The 18,017-nt window shown below is 38.4% G+C and overlaps 1 protein-coding gene across 5 annotated transcripts in view; it reads left to right on the plus strand.

The window, feature by feature from the left end:
* RNF149 (ring finger protein 149) overlaps window positions 1-18,017 on the plus strand; it is a 90,737-nt gene that overhangs the window by 36,284 nt on the left and 36,436 nt on the right. For all 5 annotated transcript variants that reach the window (XM_066377204.1, XM_066377205.1, XM_066377207.1 and 2 more), the window contains exons 3-4: window positions 1,656-1,724; window positions 16,285-16,367. In XM_066377204.1, coding sequence (XP_066233301.1) covers window positions 1,656-1,724; window positions 16,285-16,367 — 152 coding nt within the window. The remainder of the gene's footprint in view (window positions 1-1,655; window positions 1,725-16,284; window positions 16,368-18,017) is intronic.

The raw sequence follows: 18,017 nt of genomic DNA on the forward strand, positions 1-18,017 counted from the left end.
TTATGGTAATTCTTTTTAACTTTGCTTTTTAAAAGATAGTTTGTAAATGCTTTCCATATGTATGGATTGCTTGAAGTTGTATTTGATCCTATTCTATTTCATTTTCACTCATAATATTTAAGTATTAATATGAGTTTTCTGAAAATAACTTTTAAAGTACAGTATATTAAATTTTCTGTTCTGTGGGAAATCAGATATCTTTAAATCCAGATCACTTTGTGCATGTTTTGCTTCAGAATATACCTTTTTGTTCTTTTCCAGACGTATAAAGGAATGACAAAAAGGCATTAGGTAAAGGGAACCTAGTTCTGTGTTTAAAAAGAGAACTCTTGGCCCTAAGATGGGAGCAGAGTGGAAGGGATTTCCCTGCCTGCACTGTGGAGCAACATTAAAAGCCATTTATCTATGGAGAAACTCTCTCTCAGTAACAGCCCTGGGCGGGTGGGGGGGGGGGGGAGTAGTTGAAGAGCCAGAAGCTTCTAGCACAGACCTTACCACTGTTGTTTGGAAAAGTCACCCTTCCTGACTTTGCAGGCATTAAATAGTCATTTCTGAATCATCTCCTGCCTGATGACAAGGAAGTCGCTTTCCTTTATAGGGAAGTTAACAGGTGGCAGCCCCATCCTCAGCTTACTGCTTTTTTGCCCGTATTTAAACATAGAATTGGAATTGGGTTCTTCTCCAGGCATGGAGTTGAAAATAAGTAGTCTATTCTCCCCCCCCCCCCCATTACAGTTTACATTCAGTATTATTTTATAGTGGTTAGACAATCATCTACTTCATTGGTAGTCAACCTGGTCCTTATGCCCACTAGTGGGTGTTCCAGCTTTCATGGTGGGCGGTAGTGGAGCAGCCAAAGTATAAATAAAAAGATAGATTTAACTATAGTAAGTTGTTTTATGAAGATTTATTCTGCCAAACTTAGCAAAAATCCTACATAAAGTACTTGATAAGTAGTTATTATGATATGCTTTAACTTGCTATAACTGCTTTATAAATTTTATAAAGTAAAGTTACTTCCCTACTTTATAAATCACCATTACTGTGGAACCGGTGAGTGGTTAGAAAATTTTACTACTAACAGAGATAAAAAAGTGGGTGGTAGGTATAAAAAGGTTGACTACCCCTGATCTACTTTATAAAGTGTTTCCTTCTGATATTTCCAGTAACCACCTGGCACCATCCTTAGTTACTAAAATATTATTGACTCTGTTCCCTATGTTGTACTTTACATTCCCATGACTATTTTGTAACTACCAATTACTTCTTAATTCCTTCACCTTTTTTCATATATCCCCCTCCCCTCTGGCAACCATCAATCTGTTCTCTGTACCTATGAATCTGTTCCTGTTTTGTTCATTTCTTTTGTTCTTTACATTCTAATCGTACAGTATTTGTCTTTCTCTGACTGCCTCATTACAACAGGACTGGAGGGTATTATGCAAAGTGAAAGTAAATATTCTTGATCAAATAGATTAGTTATATGTGATTATTCTATACATGAAGACAGATGGTAATTTTTCAATTATTTTTATTATAGTTATTTAATTTTGCTTTTTAAATAATTTTTTTCTATAAGCCTCCTTACATTTTAAGAACTTACTTAGTGATTTTACGTAAAATTTTCAATAATGATAATTTTTTTTCTACCTAAGAGCCATAGAAAAGAAACCAAGAAAGTTATTGACCAGCTTCCACTTCATACTATAAAGCATGGAGAAAAGGTAATATTTTTGTGGTTTTCCTGGGGTTTTTTGTTGTTCTGTTTTGTTTTTGGTTTAGACTAGACTCTACATCTGTTTGTGTGTCTAAATAATGCTTTGCAATCTGCTAAATTCACGGTATCAAACATGTAGTGTTTTAACTAGTTTGAGTTTGACCCTGGCCAGTTGGCACAGTGGATAGTGCATTGACCCAGAGTATGAACGTCCCGGATTCGATCCTTGGTCAGGGCACACATGAGAAATGACCATCTGCTTCTCTTCCCTTCCTTCTCCTCGTTCTCTCTCTCTTCCCCTCTTGCAGCCACCAGTGGCTGGATTGGTTCACACATCACCCCACACGCTAAGGATAGCTCAGTTGGTCCATGTGTTGGCCCCAGATGGAGGTTACCAGGTGGATCCCAGTCGGGGTGCATGTGGGAGTCTATCTCCCTTCCTGGCACTTAAAAAAAAAAACTAATTTGAGTTTGTACTAACTCATTTTGTATGTGTTCATTTTTAAAGCAGGATTGTCAGAAATTCTTTTGTTGTGTATGTAATAAGCCTTTCACGCCTATGGTAGCCACTAGACATACACAGCTACTTGAATTTAAGTGAATTAAATTAAAGTTAAATTCAGTTTCTCCATCACATTAGCTACATTCAAAGACTCAGATTAGCCACAGTGGCTGTACTGCCATCCTGGACAGCACCAATATGTCCATCACTGAAAAAACTTCTACCTATTGGTCAGATTCAGATGACTCTAAAGAAGATAAGGAAGTTTAAAAGTCTCTACCACAGACCTTAAAATTTTAAATTTTATCTCTTGAATCTGAGACTGTGTGTTCATTCTCTCTGATTTCTTTCATTACAGGGAGAAATACTGGGTTTTGTGGAGGAGGGGAAAAGATGTTTCTAAAAGTCCTTTTTTTACAAAAGAAATATTTTGACACAGCCAACCTGAGATGTAATTGTCCAAAAATCATACCAGAGTTGAAGCATTTTTAGAATAGGATAGATCCTGAATCTAGAACCTCAGATTTTAAGAGGATAGATTCTTTAAAAGGAAAACAGCTTTAACACAGTGGGGTGGTCATTCTTTTAATGGTCCACCTTTTGTGCTGTGAAATGTTGGTAACTACCGTATTTCCCCATGTATAAGACGCACTATTTTCCAAAAAATTTGGGGTCTAAAAACTAGGTGCGTCTTAAACAGTGGTTGTAGACTTTTTAACTTGCACTTCCCGCTTTTTTTGCACTTGTTTTTGCTTTCATTATTGAAGACAGTGATTCATCATCAGACGCAGATGAGGACAAGCTAATGGATGGGAGTTTTGACAGTGATGAGGAGTTGTATGAACTTTATGATGAATAAAACCTGAGTTCCATAACTTTATGTAATACTTTTATTTTCTTTCCCCCAAATTTGGGGTTCCAAAAATAAGGTGTGTCTTATACATGGGGAAATGTGTTATGTTGACATAGCTGTGGGTGGTTCAGTTTTGATTTTAATTTTACCTCACTAAATTGTTGAGACTTCATCTGTATGTTTCACACAAGAAAGAATTAACTGCACTTATGGTATTTATCTCTTCCTCTGATAAAGAATCAAAACAGAAGTAGCACACTAAATATAGACCTTTGAATTGAAAACTTTGGAATCTGATATTAAGGGTTTATATGATATCTTTAATATTAAGATATTCCTGGAATTGTATTGTTGGCTGTCGTTCCTTCCAGAAAGCCTTCACATTGTAGTAACAGTTAAGTGTTAATACTTTATGCCAGGTTTCTTGCCATGCAGATGTACTGAACAGAAAAAGGTAAAAAAAGTTTCCTGTCTTAAGGGTTAAAGTTAGTTAGCATCGTTTACAAAACAAGTGTCCAGTGCGTGACAAGCCAGGAGCTTCACATTTCTCTTGAAGTGGGTCTTCTACTCTCAGTAGCAGGACTCCTCAGTCCTTAAATGAGAAGACATAGACTTATATGTATCCTTGACTGAGTTGAGTCTTTGAGAACATAAGTAAATTGATACTATCCTCTTTCTATACAAAACATTTTTGAAAATACACTTCCATGGACTGTTTTTGAAAGTTTTCAAAATAGTGGTTTAAAAAGAGATCCATACATGGTCCATAAGATAAGTACTTGGATTTTCTGATGATTTTATATTTTACACTTGTATGCAAAAATGTTGTTTTCTTAAATCTATATCTTATCCAGTTCTGGAGACTAGTGTTTGTATTCTAATATTCTTGTGGACTCATTCACAGTAATGTGTAAGCTTGTAAATTATTAAGGACTTTAGAAGTGATTTCATCACACTTCCATGGCATATGATAAATACGAGGTGGGGCAAACGCAGGTTTACAGTTGTGAATACATGAATTTATTCTTGTTTTTTTATTAATTACACTGGGGAACAAATTTTTTTCCATTTTCTGTTGCATGAGGTTTTAGAACTGTTTTTATATATTTTTGCATCGCTGATTCTGAAATCCATGTTTTGGTACATGCTATAGTTTTTATGCAATTTTAATTTCTTTTTGTTACATTTAATGGCATGCATTGGTTTTTTGTTTTTTTTTAAATTTTTTATTAAGTTTTTTTAGAAAGGAGAGAGAATGAGAGAGAGAGAGAGGGAGAGAGAGAGAGAGAGAGAAGGGGGAGGGAGGAGCAGGAAGCATCAATTCCCATATGTGCCTTGACCAGGCAAGCCCAGGGTTTTGAACCGGCGACCTCAGCATTCCAGGTCGATACTTTATCCACTGCGCCATCACAGGTCAGGCCCATGCATTGGTTTTTAAATTGCAGTTAAAGGGCAACAACTCTTGGATTGAACATAACCACAAGGCAATTAATGTTTTGTTTTGTTTTTTTAACCTTTTATTAAAATTTTTATTAATTTTAATGCAGTGACATTGATAAATCAGGGTACATATGTTCCGAGAAAACATCTCTAGATTATTTTGACATTTGATTATGCTGCATACTCCTCACCCAAAGTCAAATTGCTTCCATCACCTTCTATCTGGTTTTCTTGCCCCTCCCCTTCTCCCACCCCCCCTCTCTCCTTCCTCACCCCCGCCTGACCCCCCCCCCCCTGTTACCATCACATTCTTTTTTTTTTTCTTTTTTTTTCTGAAGCTGTAAACGGGGAGAGACAGTCAGACAGACTCCCGCATGCGCCATACCGGGATCCACCCAGCAAGCCCACCAGGGGGCGACACTCTGCCCACCAGGGGGCGATGCTCTGCCCCTCCGGGGCGTCGCTCTATTGTGACCAGAGCCACTCCAGCGCCTGGGGCAGAGGCCAAGGAGCCATCCCCAGTGCCCGGGCCATCCTTGCTCCAATGGAGGCTTGCTGCGGGAGGGGAAGAGAGAGACAGAGAGGAAGAAGAGGGGGAGGGGTGGAGAAGCAGATGGGTGCTTCTCCTGTGTGCCCTGGCCGGGAATCGAACCCAGGACCCCTGCACGCCAGGCCGACGCTCTACCACTGAGCCAACCGGCCAGGGCCACCATCACATTCTTATCCACGTCTCTGAGTCTCATTTTTATGTCCCATCTATGTATGGGTTCATATAGTTCAGGGGTCCCCAAACTACGGCCCGCGGGCCACATGCGGCCCCCTGAGGCCATTTATCCGGCCACCACCGCACTTCCGAAAGGGGCACCTCTTTCATTGGTGGTCAGTGAGAGGAGCTCATTGACCATCTAATTAGCGAAAAGCAGGCCCATAGTTCCCATTGAAATACTGGTCAGTTTGTTGATTTAAATTTACTTGTTCTTTATTTTACATATTGTATTTGTTCCCATTTTGTTTTTTTACTTTAAAATAAGATATATGCAGTGTGCATAGGGATTTATTCATAATTTTTTTTATAGTCCGGCCTCCAACGGTCTGAGGGTCAGTGAATTGGCCCCCTGTGTAAAAAGTTTGGGGACCCCTGATATAGTTCTTAGTTATTTCTGATTTACTTATTTCACTCCGTATAATGTTATCAAGGTCTATCCATGTTATTGTAAATGATCCGATGTCATCATTTCTTATGGCTGAGTAGTATTCCATAGTATATATGTACCAAAGCTTTTTAATCCACTCGTCCTCTGATGGACACTTGGGCTGTTTCCAGATCTTCGCTATTGTGAAAATGGGAGTACATTTCTCCTTCCGGAACTGTGGTGTTCTTGAGGTATATTCCTAAAGTGGGATAGCTGGATCAAAAGGCAGTTCGATTTTCAATTTTTTGAGGAATCTCCATACTGTTTTCCAAAGAGGCTGCACCAGTCTGCATCCCCACCAGCAGTGTAGGAGGGTTCCCTTTTCTCTACATCTTTGCCAGCACTTATTCTGTGTTTTGTTGATGAGCACCATTCTGACCGGTGTGAGGTGATATCTCATTGTGGTTTAAATTTGCATTTCTCTAATGATTAGTGATGTTGAGCATTTTTTCATATGCCTATTGGCCATCTGTATGTCCTCTTTGGAGAAGTGTTTATTCATTTCTTTTGCCCATTTTTTGATTGGATTGTTTGTCTTTCTGGTGTTGAGATATACAAGTTCTTTATAAATTTTGGTTATTAACCCCTTATCTGATGTACTGTCAAATATGTTCTCCCATTGTGTAGGTTTGTTTTTTTATTCTGTTCTTATTGTCTTTGGCTGTGCAAAAGCTTTTTAGTTTGATCTAGTCCCATTTGTTTATCCTGTCCTTTATTTCATTTGCCCGTGGAGATAAATCAGCAAATATATCGCTGCAAGAGATGTTGGAGAGCTTACTGCCTATGTTTTCTTCTAAGTTGTTTTCATGGCTTACATTTAAGTCTTTTATCCGTATTGAATTTATTTTTGTGAATGGTGTAAGTTGGTGGTCTAGTTTAATTTTTTTGCAGGTAACTGTTCAATTTTTCCAACATCATTTATTAAAGAGGCTGTCTTTACTCCATTGTATGCCCTTACCTTCTTTGTCAAGTATCAGTTGTCCATAGAGCTGTGGGTTTATTTGTGAGTTCTCCGTTCTGTTCCATTGATCTGTGTGCCTATTCTTATGCCAGTACCAGGCTGTTTTGAGTACAATGGCCTTGTAGTATGACTTGATATCAGGAAGTGTGATACCTCCCCCTTTATTCTTTTTTTTTTTAATTGCTGAGGCTATTCATGTTCTCTTTTGGTTCCGTATAAATTTTTGGAATATGGGATCTATATGTTTATAGTATGTCATTGGTATTTTAATTGGTATTGCATTGAATTTATAAATTGCTTTGAGTAATATAGACATTTTAATGATGCTTGTTTTTTCTAACCATGAACACAGTATATGCTTCCACTTTTTTGTATCTTCCTTGATTTCTTTTATCAACGTTTTATTATTTTCTGAGTACAAGTCTTTAGTCTCCTTGGTTAAATGTACTCCTAGGTACTTTATTTTTTTCGTTGTAATAGTGAAGGGGATTGTTTCCTTAATTTCTCTTTCTGACTGTTTTGTTGGTGTATAAAAATGCCTCTGATTTCTGAGTATTAAATTTATATCCTGCCACTTTGCTGAATTCATTTATCAGTTCCAGTAGTTTTTTTGACTGAGACTTTAGGGTTTTCTATATACAATATCATATCATCTGCAAATTGTGGTAGCTTTACTTCTTCTTTTCCAACTTGAATGCCTTTTATTTCTTCTTCTTGTCTGATTGCTGTGGCTAGGACTTCCAGGACTATGTTGAATAAGAGTGGTGAAAGGCGGCATGCCTGCCTTGTTCCTGATCTTAAGGGGATTGCTTTTAACTTTTGCCCCTTGAGTATGATGTTGGCTGTGGGTTTGTCATAGATGACTTTTATCATGTTGAGGTATGATCCCTATATTCCCATTTTGTTGAGAGTTTTTATCATGAATGAGTGCTGGATTTTATCAAATGCTTTTTCTGCATCTATTGAAATTATCATGTGATTTTTCTCCTTCCTTTTGTTTATGTGATGAATCACATTGATTGATTTGCAAATGCTGTACCAGCCTTGCCTCCCAGAATAAATCCCACTTGATCATGGTGTATGATTTTTTCCATATATTGTTGGATCTGGTTTGCTAATATTTTGTTGAGGATTTTAGCATCTATATTCATCAGGGATATTGGCCTATAATTTTCTTTCTTTGTGTTGTCTTTGCCTGGTTTTGGAATCAGAATTATGCTCGCCTAATAATAGGAGCTTGGAAGTCTTTTTTTCTCTTGAATTTTTTGACACATAGCTTGAGAAGGATAGGAGTTACTTCTTCTTTGAATAATTGGTAGAATTCACTTGTGAAGCCATGTGGCCCAGGACTTTTCTTTGTTGGGAGTTTTTTGATAACTGTTTCTATCTCATTTGGTGTAATTGGTCTGTTTAGGTTTTCTGATTCTTCCAGATTGATTTTTGGAAAATTATATGTTTCAAGGAATTTGTCCATTTCGTCTAGGTTGTCTAGTTTTTTGGCATACAGTTCTTCATAGTATTTTCTTACAATATTTTGTATTTCAGTGTTTTTCGTTGTTATTTCTCCACTCTCATATCTAATTTTATTTATTTGATTCCTCTCTCTCTTTTTCTTGTTGAGTCTAAAGGTTCATCAATCTTGTTTACCTTTACAAAGAACCAGCTCCTAGTTTTATTGATCCTCTAGAGGTATTGTTTCTTTAGCCTCTATGTCATTTATTTCTGCTCTGATCTTTATTATTTCCTTCCTTCTATTACATTTGGGCTTTACTTGCTGTTCTTTTTCTAATTCTTTTAGATGCAGGGTTAACTTGTTTATTTGAGCTTTTTCTAGCTTCTTAAAGTGTGCCTGTAGTGCTATGAACTTCCCTCTCAGTACTGCTTTCGCTGTGTCCTATAAATTTTGTGTTGTTGTATGTTCATTATCATTCATTTCTAGGAATTTTTTTATTTCTTCTTTGATCTCATTCTTAATCCGTTCGTTATTTAACAACCTGCTATTTAGTTTCCATGTGTTTGAAAATTTTCGAGCTTTTCTGTTGTGGTTGATTTCTAGTTTTATGCCATTGTGATCAGAGAAAGTGCTTGATATGATTTCAATCTTCTTAAATTTGTTGAGACCACTTTGGTGCCCTAACATGTGATCTATCCTAGAGAATGTACCATGAGCACTTGAAAAGAATGTATATTCTGCTGCTTTAGAGTGAAAGGTTTTGAAGATATCTATTAACTCCAGTTGATCTAGTATGTCCTTTAAGTCTGCTGTTTCTTTGTTAATTTTCTTTCTTGAGGATCTATCTAGTGATGTTAGTGGGGTATTCAAATCCCCTATTATTATAGTATTGCTGTTGATCTTGCCCTTTATATCCATCAAAGTCTGCTTTATATATTTAGGTGCTCCTATATTAGGTGCGTAGATATTTATAATAGTTATATCTTCCTGTTGGATTGCTCCCTTTATCGTTATGTAGTGGCCTTCTTTATCTTACTATATTTTTTGTTTTAAAGTCTATTTTGTCTGATATAAATATTGCTACCCTAGCTGTTTTTTCATTTCCATTTGCATGAAATGTTTTTTTCCATCCTTTTACCTTTAGTCTATGTGCATCTTTTGATTTAAGGTGTGTCTCTTGTAGACAGCATATGTACAGGTCCTATTTTCTTATCCATGCAGCTACCCTATGTTTTTTGATTGGATCATTTAATCCATTTACATTTAAGGTTATTAATGATATGTATTGGGTTGGGGAATAAGTTCGTAGCGTTTTTTACCGAAGACTTTTATTTAAACAAAAAACAATAATTATATCAATAAGTTAATCAATTATATATTCGCCGTTGCTGTTTACAACCTCTTCCCACCTCTCGACCAATTTGTTGATGCCGTTCCGCCAAAAATCGCCTGGTCTGGTGTCAAAGAAGTTGTTGAGCCAGTTTTTAAGGACCTCTTTGTTATCGAAGGTAACGCCCTTCATATGGTTTGACAGGGAGCGGAAAAGATGGTAATCGGTCGTCGTTACAAGGTCCGGAGAATACGGCAGATGCTGAAGGACCTCCCATTCGAGCTCTTGGAGTGTGGCTTTGACGACTTGTGCAACATGGTGCCTGGCGTTGTCGTGAAGGAGTATGGTTTGACCATGTCGATCAGGTCTTTTCAGTTGAATAGCCTCATTCACGCGGTGTAGGTGGGCAATGTAGAGCTCCTTGTTGACCGTGGCATTCTTTTCGAGCATTTCCCAGTTCTTCATCGAATTCAGAAGGCCTTCCGCTGCGGCACGTGTCATCGACGTCAAAGTCGCCATTTCTGAACTTTGCAAACCATTTCTGTGCTGTAGACTCGCCTATGACACCTTCTCCATACACGTCGCAAATGTCCCGGGCTGCTTTGGCAGCTTTTTGACCTCGATGAAAAGCAAAGAAGAGCAGGTGAAAAGCAAAGAAGAGCAGAAAATGTTGATTTTTGCCTCCTGGGTATTCCATTTCTAAGCCTCAAAACTAATAAATAACTCAAAAATACAATTAACATAGTTTTGTAGAGCAGAAAGAGTTTTATCGAATGAATACTTACCCTTTGCCAAACAGCAACAAATCGTTGTAAAATAAAAGAAAATATAAAAACGCTACGAACTTATTCCCCAACCCAATAGTTGTTTATTGCCATTTTATTCTTTAAAACTGTATTCCTCTTTTGCTATATTCTTTTCCTACTTTGATCTGTTTACACCATGTCCCTTAACATTTCCTGCAGCATTGGTTTGGTTGTAATGAATTCCTTGAGTTATTTTTTGTCTGGGAAGCTGTTTATTTTTCCTTTGGTTTTAAATGATAGCCTTGCTGGATAAAGTAGTCTTGGTTGTAGGTTCTTGTTCTGCATTACTTTGAATATTTCTTACCATTCCCTTCTGGTCTCAAGTGTTTCTGTTGAGAAGTCTGATGTCATCCTTATGGGGGCTCCTTGGTAAGTGATAGCCTTTTTTATTCTTGCAACTTTTAATATTTTCTCTTTATCACTTAGCTTTGGTATTTTAATTATGATGAGTCTTGGTGTAGGTTTCTTTGGGTTTTTCTTTATTTAATGCTCTGTGCTTCTTGAACTTGTGAGAGTTTCTTCTGCATAATGTAGGGAAGTTTTTAGCTATGATATGATTGAACAAAGTCTCTATCCCTTGTTCTTTCTCTTCTTCTTCAGGAACCCCTATGATGTGGATGTTATTTCTCTTTATGTTGTCACTGAGCTCTCTAAGTTTCCTCAGACTTTTTGAGTCTGTTTTCTTTTTTCTTCTCTGATTTTATGCCTTCATTCTAGTTGTCCTCCAACTCGCTGATTCGATCATCAGCTCTATCTATCCTGTTTTTAATTTTTTCCAATGTGGTCTTCATTTCTGATATTGTATTTGTCATCTCCGACTGATTCTTTTTTAATATTTCAATATCCTTTTTTATACTTGCTATTTCTTTATTTAGGTGTTTGTAATGACCATCCATTGTTTTTCTAAGATCCCTAAGCATCCTTACAATCATTATTTTGAACTCCGCATCCAGAAGTTTGGTTATTTCCATATCTCTCGGTTCATTTTCTGGATGTTTCTCTTTGGGTTTTATTTGGATTGCACTTCTCTGTCTTCTCATATCTATGTATGTGGGTGTTTTGTTTGTAGAGATGGTTGAGTCTATGTTTGGTGTTTTCTGCCTCCAGTTTTCACTTGTGTTATTTCTAGGTCTTCTTGGGTTGTCATCAGCTATTTTTTGTAATCCACTTTCGGATTTGGGCCGCTTTAAAGTTTTGATTTGTGTGTTTTTTTAACAGGTGATTGTCTTGTTGGCTGATCTCCACACGGGTCTTCTTTGAAACTGTATCCAGGAATGGGGTGGGTGTACCCTGAGGCTCTGAAGTCCTCTTCTGCCAGTTATCTCTCTGGGGGTGGTTGCTTTCTCAGCTTCAGTAGGGGGAGGTGTATCTCAGATCTCCATGGAGACCTGAGTTACTGCCCCTCCTCCCCACTTCTTGTTTTCAGCTGTGCCCTGTTGCGCTGATTGGAGCTGGAGAGATGTCCTGAGATCAGTGCCCTGGAAACACTTTGTATTTTCCTTTGTGGAATTATCAGCCTCTTCCCCAGCTATGGCTGCCTCCAGCACTGAATGAGTCAGCTTTTCAGGTCGTCCCCTGCATTTCTCTGCACATGATCTGTCTCTCTCTTTCCCCTTTCTTTTTGGAAGACAAGCAGCCCTTTCAACACACCTCATTTCCTGGTCGCCAGGCAAGTGGCTGTGAGCAGTATTTTTTTATTTTTTTTGTATTTTTCCGAAGTTGGAAATGGGAAGGTGGTCAGACAGACTCCTGCATGTGCCCGACCGGGATCCACCCGGCATGCCCAAGATGGGGCGTCGCTCTGCCGCAACCAGAACCATTCTAGCACCTGAGGCAGAGGCCACAGAGCCATCCCCAGCGCCCGGGCCATCTTTGCTCCAATGGAGCCTTGGCTGCAGGAGGGGAAGAGAGAGAAAGAGAGGAAGGAGAGGGGGAGGGGTGGAGAAGCAGATGGGTGCTTCTCCCGTGTGCCCTGGACGGGAATCGAACCCGGGACATCTACACGTCAGGCCGATGCTCTACCAGTGAGCCAACTGGCCAGGGCCTGTGAGCAGTATTTATTGCTCTTTTCCTTGGAGTGAGATCCCTTCTGGGCTCTCAGCTTCACCCCCCCTTTTTCCTGTAGGCAGGGGAGATTCAGGCGCTCCGTATCAGGTTTCTTGTGGCTTCTTCTTTGCTCCTTCGTTTTTGAGAAGTGTTCTTGTAGTCCAGATTTGGTTTTTCACACTGATTGTTCATAAATTAGTTTATAATCCAGTTTGGTGGTGTGAGCTGGGAGTCTGTGCGTCTACCTACTCCGCTGCCATCCTCAGGTCTCAGTTAATGTTTTCCAAACATCACTTTTACATAATTGTAGTTGTATTTAAATGTAAAAAATTATCCAATAAAAACACCCTCTTATTTTGTTTTAAGATTAAATCTTGGCTTCTTCAAGTAGGAGTCAATGTAAGAATAGTCCTGATACCTTCTGTTATATATGTGGCTTTTACACACTTCAGTGTCAAAGGCACAATATTTCATCATTTGTGACCCGTGCATATATTGCCTATTTTCAAGTTCCCTTGGCGATCAAGATAAGAATTGGGCTACTCATATTGTGTGTCATAATTGTGAGGAAATGCTTCATGACTGGACAAAAGGAAAACACAAAGGAGTGCTTTTTGGTATTCTCATGGTTCAGTGTGAACCTAAGGACCACAGTAGTGACTATTATTTCTGTCTGATCCATGCAAAGGGCATCGACAAGAAAAAACAGCATATGATCGCATATCCTAATATTCCTTCAGCAATACGACCTATCCCATACTCTGAGACACTCCCGGTTCCAGTTTTCAATGGTTTTATGTCTTCTAAGGACGGAGAAAGTGAACATGGTGATCAAGTGTATTTTGATAAGATGCATGAAGAAATATTTGTAGAATCTGAAGGGTCTTCTTCTGATGCCAAGCAGTCATTAACCCCTCAGCAGTTTAGCCAGCCCAAATTGAATGACTTAGTAAGAGATTTGGGCCTATCAAAGAAAGCAGCTGAGTTATTAGCCTCCAGGTTTTAAGAAAAGAATATACTTCAACGATCAGCTAAAGTATCCCATTTCAGGAAGCGTTAACAAATTTTTGTGGACTTTTTTTCCGAAGACAAACACTTTGTTTATTGTCATGATATCAGTAGTCTTCTCATACAGTTAGGTGTTACCACTTACAGTCCAACAGAATGGCGGCTCTTTCTTGACAGCTCTAAATGGAGTCAGAAATGTGTTCTTCTACACAACAGTAATGTTTATGCAGCGGTTCCAATTGGTTATTCAGCTCATCTGTGAGAAGATTATGATGACATAAAAACTGTCCTTGACTTTTTGAAGTGTGAGGAGCATAACTGGATCATTTGTGTGGATCTTAAAATGGTAAATTTCCTGCTAGGACAACGGAGAGCTTTCACAAAGTATCCTTGCTTTCTGTGTTTGTGGGATGGCCAAGCTAAGGAGAAACACTGGACACAGAAGGAGTGGCCAAAACATGACACTCTGGAAGTAGAGATGCAAAATATTGTGAATGAACCTGTAGTTAATCGAGACAGGATCATTTTCCCACTTCACATCAAACTTGGCTTAATGAAGCAGTTTGTTCAGGCTTTGAATAGAGAAAGCGAATGCTTTCAACATATTATTTCTGCTTTTTCTGCCTTGTCTTTCGAGAAGATAAAAGCAGGTATATTCGATGGACCTCAAATTTGAACCCTCATATGTGATGAAGAATTTACCAGGAAGATGAATAAGGAGGAGAAAGCAGCATGGCAGTCTTTTGTGCCAGTTACAAAGAACTTCCTTGGCACCAAAAAAGCAGAATACTATGAACTTCTGGTTCAAAGGATGCTGTTGGCTTTCTGTGACATTGGATGTAACATGAGCTTTATGATGAACTTCCTGAACAGTCACCTTGAAAGTTTCCCGAAAAGCTTGGAGCTGTTAGTGATGAGCAGACTACTGCTGGAGCATCAAACGAGATTGTCCTCAACATGTACACAAACGCAAGAGCTACAAACGCAAATTTTTGCCTGAACAGAATTTAAATAAGTTTTGCGCAAATTTTATGATTAAAATAAGTGTTTTAGTATGTTCTATTTCGAAATTGTTGAAAAATGCTGATGCAGTCATATCTTTGTGTATTAGTGTATTTACTGCATTATATGAATTATATTTTCACAAAGATGATGCCCAAGAAGACATTCTACTTCATTATGTTAACTAAATGTTGGAAATTTTACAATAAAATGAAAACCTAAAATGTTGAATTGCAAAAAATTGTAGCTTACAGAGAAAAACTAATGTCAGATTTGAGATCAGCACACTCGAATTAGGTAAGAACAACTGTTTTTGTGGATGCAACAAAAATTTTGTTCTCCAGTGTTATTTTATTATTTTCTGTACAAACTGTAAACCTATTTTGCCCCACCCTGTACATGATAATATTGAGTTGTAACAGAATTTTAAGTGTTGTTATAAAATTCATTTTAATATTGCCTTTCCATACCACTCAACTCATTTTCTGGAGGTTTCTCTTGTTGATTCATTTGGATTGCACTTCTCTGTCTTCCCATTATGTCTGTGTGTTTGGGTGTGTTGTTTGTAGAGCTAGTTGAGTCTAGGGTTGGTGTCTGCCTCTAATTTTCAGTTGTGTTATTTTGAGGTCTTCTTGGGTTGGCATCAGCTGTTGTTTGTAATCGTTTGTCAGATTTGGCTTTTCTCTTAATACTGTCTTTGATAACCATATCTACATATAAAAGTAGTTTTTATTGCTTGCTTGTTAACAAGTGATACACATGGCTAAATATATTTTAAAATAATTATGGTGTAGCTGAGTTTCCATAAAATTAACTTGCTAAATTTGTGGCCACCCTGCAGACATTGATTCATGGTTCCTGAATCCCCGTCCCAGAATCTTGGGAGTGAGGATCTCATTGTGCTTCTGGGTCAGATGGTCACTCTAGCCCCACAAGCTTTGGTTGATGAGATGAGGCCAGGTGGGTGCTCCCAAGGTACCCAGGCAGTTGTGAGTAGGGAAAGCTGATCCATAGAGCCTTAGAAGTGGAAATTTTGTCATAAGGCTGCTTCTCCTCTTACAGTTTTTGTTTCTTTTTACTCTTGTTAGTTTGATAGATGAAAAAGTGGTAATTTCTTTCAGTTTGTAATTCTTTTATCTCTACTGAGGTGAATATTTTCAGATGTTTAGCCATGTGCATTTCCTCCTTTGCAAGTTGTAACTGTACTTAATCAAAATTCTCATGAACGTGCTCTAGGTTTTTTTTGTTTTATGATTTCAGATACCAAGCAGCTTCTTGGGTGTTATTCATTCTCTTTATAAATTTTATATTTGAAAAATAATTATCATAGTAAAGCAACCATTTACCTCTAGAGCCCTTAAAACATGAACACTTTAAAAAACAAAAAATCATGCCTGACCAGGCGGTGTCACAGTAGATGGAGTGTCAGACTAGGATGTGGAGGACCCAGGTTTGAAACCCCAAGGTCACTGGCTTGAGCGCAGGGTTGCTGGCTTGAATGTGGAATCGTAGACATGACCCCATGGTTGCTGGCTTGAGGCCAAAGGTCACTGGCTTGAAGCCCAAGGTCACCAGCTCTGCTGGAGCCTCCCAGTCAATGCACATATGAGGGAGCAGTCAATGGACAACTAAGGTGCCGTAACGAAGACTTGATGTGTCTCATCTCTCTCCCTTTCTTGTCTGTTCCTGTCCCTCTCTCTGTCTCTGTCACAAAAAAATAAATAAAAAGTAAATAAAAAATCATGTACACTTGCCTAGTATATAAACACTGTTCATGCCTGATTAGGTAGACAGTGAAATTTTTTTCTTTTCAGCCAGATTCTTTAAATAATCTCTTGAGAGTGGTAAAAAATGACTACCAAGTAGAAATTGTGTGTTTAGTTTGAGGTTGCACCCATGTAGACAAGAATTGATCACTGTTTTACCAAGGATATACCATACACCCAGGTTAGTAAATTCTGTTCTTTTTACAGGGAATTGATGTCGATGCTGAGAATTGTGCTGTGTGTATTGAAAATTTTAAAGTGAAGGATGTTGTCAGAATTCTGCCATGCAAGTATGTTTTTTTTACCTCCTGAGATGTTAAAAATTACTTGAAAGGCTTTAGCTTTCCAGCAAAAGAGTTTCATGTCTTTTTAACATGTGAAGACCTTGCTATCATAGTGATCTCAAGGTAATCTCCTCCTTCAGAAAAGACATTTCCAGTTTCCAAGGCTCCTGTACAGTATGGCTTTAAAACTGCTTTGCTTAGGAAACTGTAGGTGAGACCTATTGAGAACCACAATGTATCTTTGTTGTGGATTGGTTTTTAGACTGGGTGCCATATGTAAGGAGCAAGGAAACGGAACCATGACAGGTGAAGACCTTTTTCAAGGAGGACAGTGGTTTGCTTGTTATTTGTACCTGGCTTTGCGATCATTTGGGGATTGTGTAAAACATATACTCCCCAGCCTGACCTGTAGTGGTGCAGTAGATAGAGCATCAACTTGGAATGCTGAGGTTGCTGGTCAAAAGCCCAGGTTTGCCTGGTCAATGCATACACAAGAAGCAACTACTATGAGTTGATGCTTCCCGCTACTCCCCCTTTTCCTCTCTCTCTCTCTTATTTATTTTATTTTATTTTTTAATTTATTGTGTTTACCCACTGTATATAACTCCCTCACCTCCACCCCTCTCTCTTTTATTTTTAAGACTTTTATTCATTTTAGAAGAAAGAGAGAGAGAAGAGGGGGAGGAGCTGGAAGCATCAACTTCCATATGTGCCTTGACCAGGCAAGCCCAGGGTTTCGAACCAGAGACCTCAGCGTTCCAGATTAACACTTTATCCACTGTGCCACCACAGGTCAGGTGCGCGCTCTCTCGCGTGCTCTCTCTCTCTCTCTCTTTCTGTCTTTCTCTCTTCCTCTCTTTCTCTCTCTTATAAAATCAAGAAATAAAATCTTTAATACAAATCAATAAAATATATACTCCTCTCCTCACTCTAAGTCCCTGATGGCGAACCTTTTTGTAAAAACTGCCCACTTTTGCAGTGCTGGTCAGCCTGATCCCTCCCGCTCACTGTTGGGAGTTCCAACTTTCTTGGTGGGTCAATGGCGGACCCTTTGATTGCTCCACTACCGCCCACCATGAAAGTTGGAACGCCCACTAGTGGGCGGGAGGGACCAGGCTGACCAGCACTGCAAAAGTGGGCGGTTTTTATAAAAAGGTTCACCATCACGGCTCAAAGTATATTAGGTGCTTGGCTATTTTAGTAATAGGACGTTGTTTTCTGTTTAATAGTGGGATTGTTTGATACTTTTTAAAAAATTGCTTTGTTTGCAGAAGGGTGTGCAAAATTTATATGTTTCAGTCTGAACAATTTTAATTATACTTAACAGGACTGTTAGAGGCAAGTCATGAGTTAATAAGGGTGTGGCGAAAGTAGGTTTACAATTGTGAATACATGAAACAGTTTATTCTGTATTATTATTAATTATTATTGTATTTTTTCTATATGAACAACTGTATACCTGCTTTCGCCCCACCCCATATATAATTATGTTTGCAATACAGGCGCGCGCGCGCGCACACACACACGTACTTTATAGAAAATTAAGTTCTCAATAACTAGAGAAAATGAATAAATATCAGAATAACAAAATAAAAGTTTTCCGAATAGGGATAATATAACCTAAATCTATAGGCATTTATAGGAGGTAGGTGTGGT

This window comes from Saccopteryx leptura, chromosome 3 (genome assembly GCF_036850995.1).
Source record: "Saccopteryx leptura isolate mSacLep1 chromosome 3, mSacLep1_pri_phased_curated, whole genome shotgun sequence".
Lineage (NCBI taxonomy): Eukaryota > Metazoa > Chordata > Mammalia > Chiroptera > Emballonuridae > Saccopteryx > Saccopteryx leptura.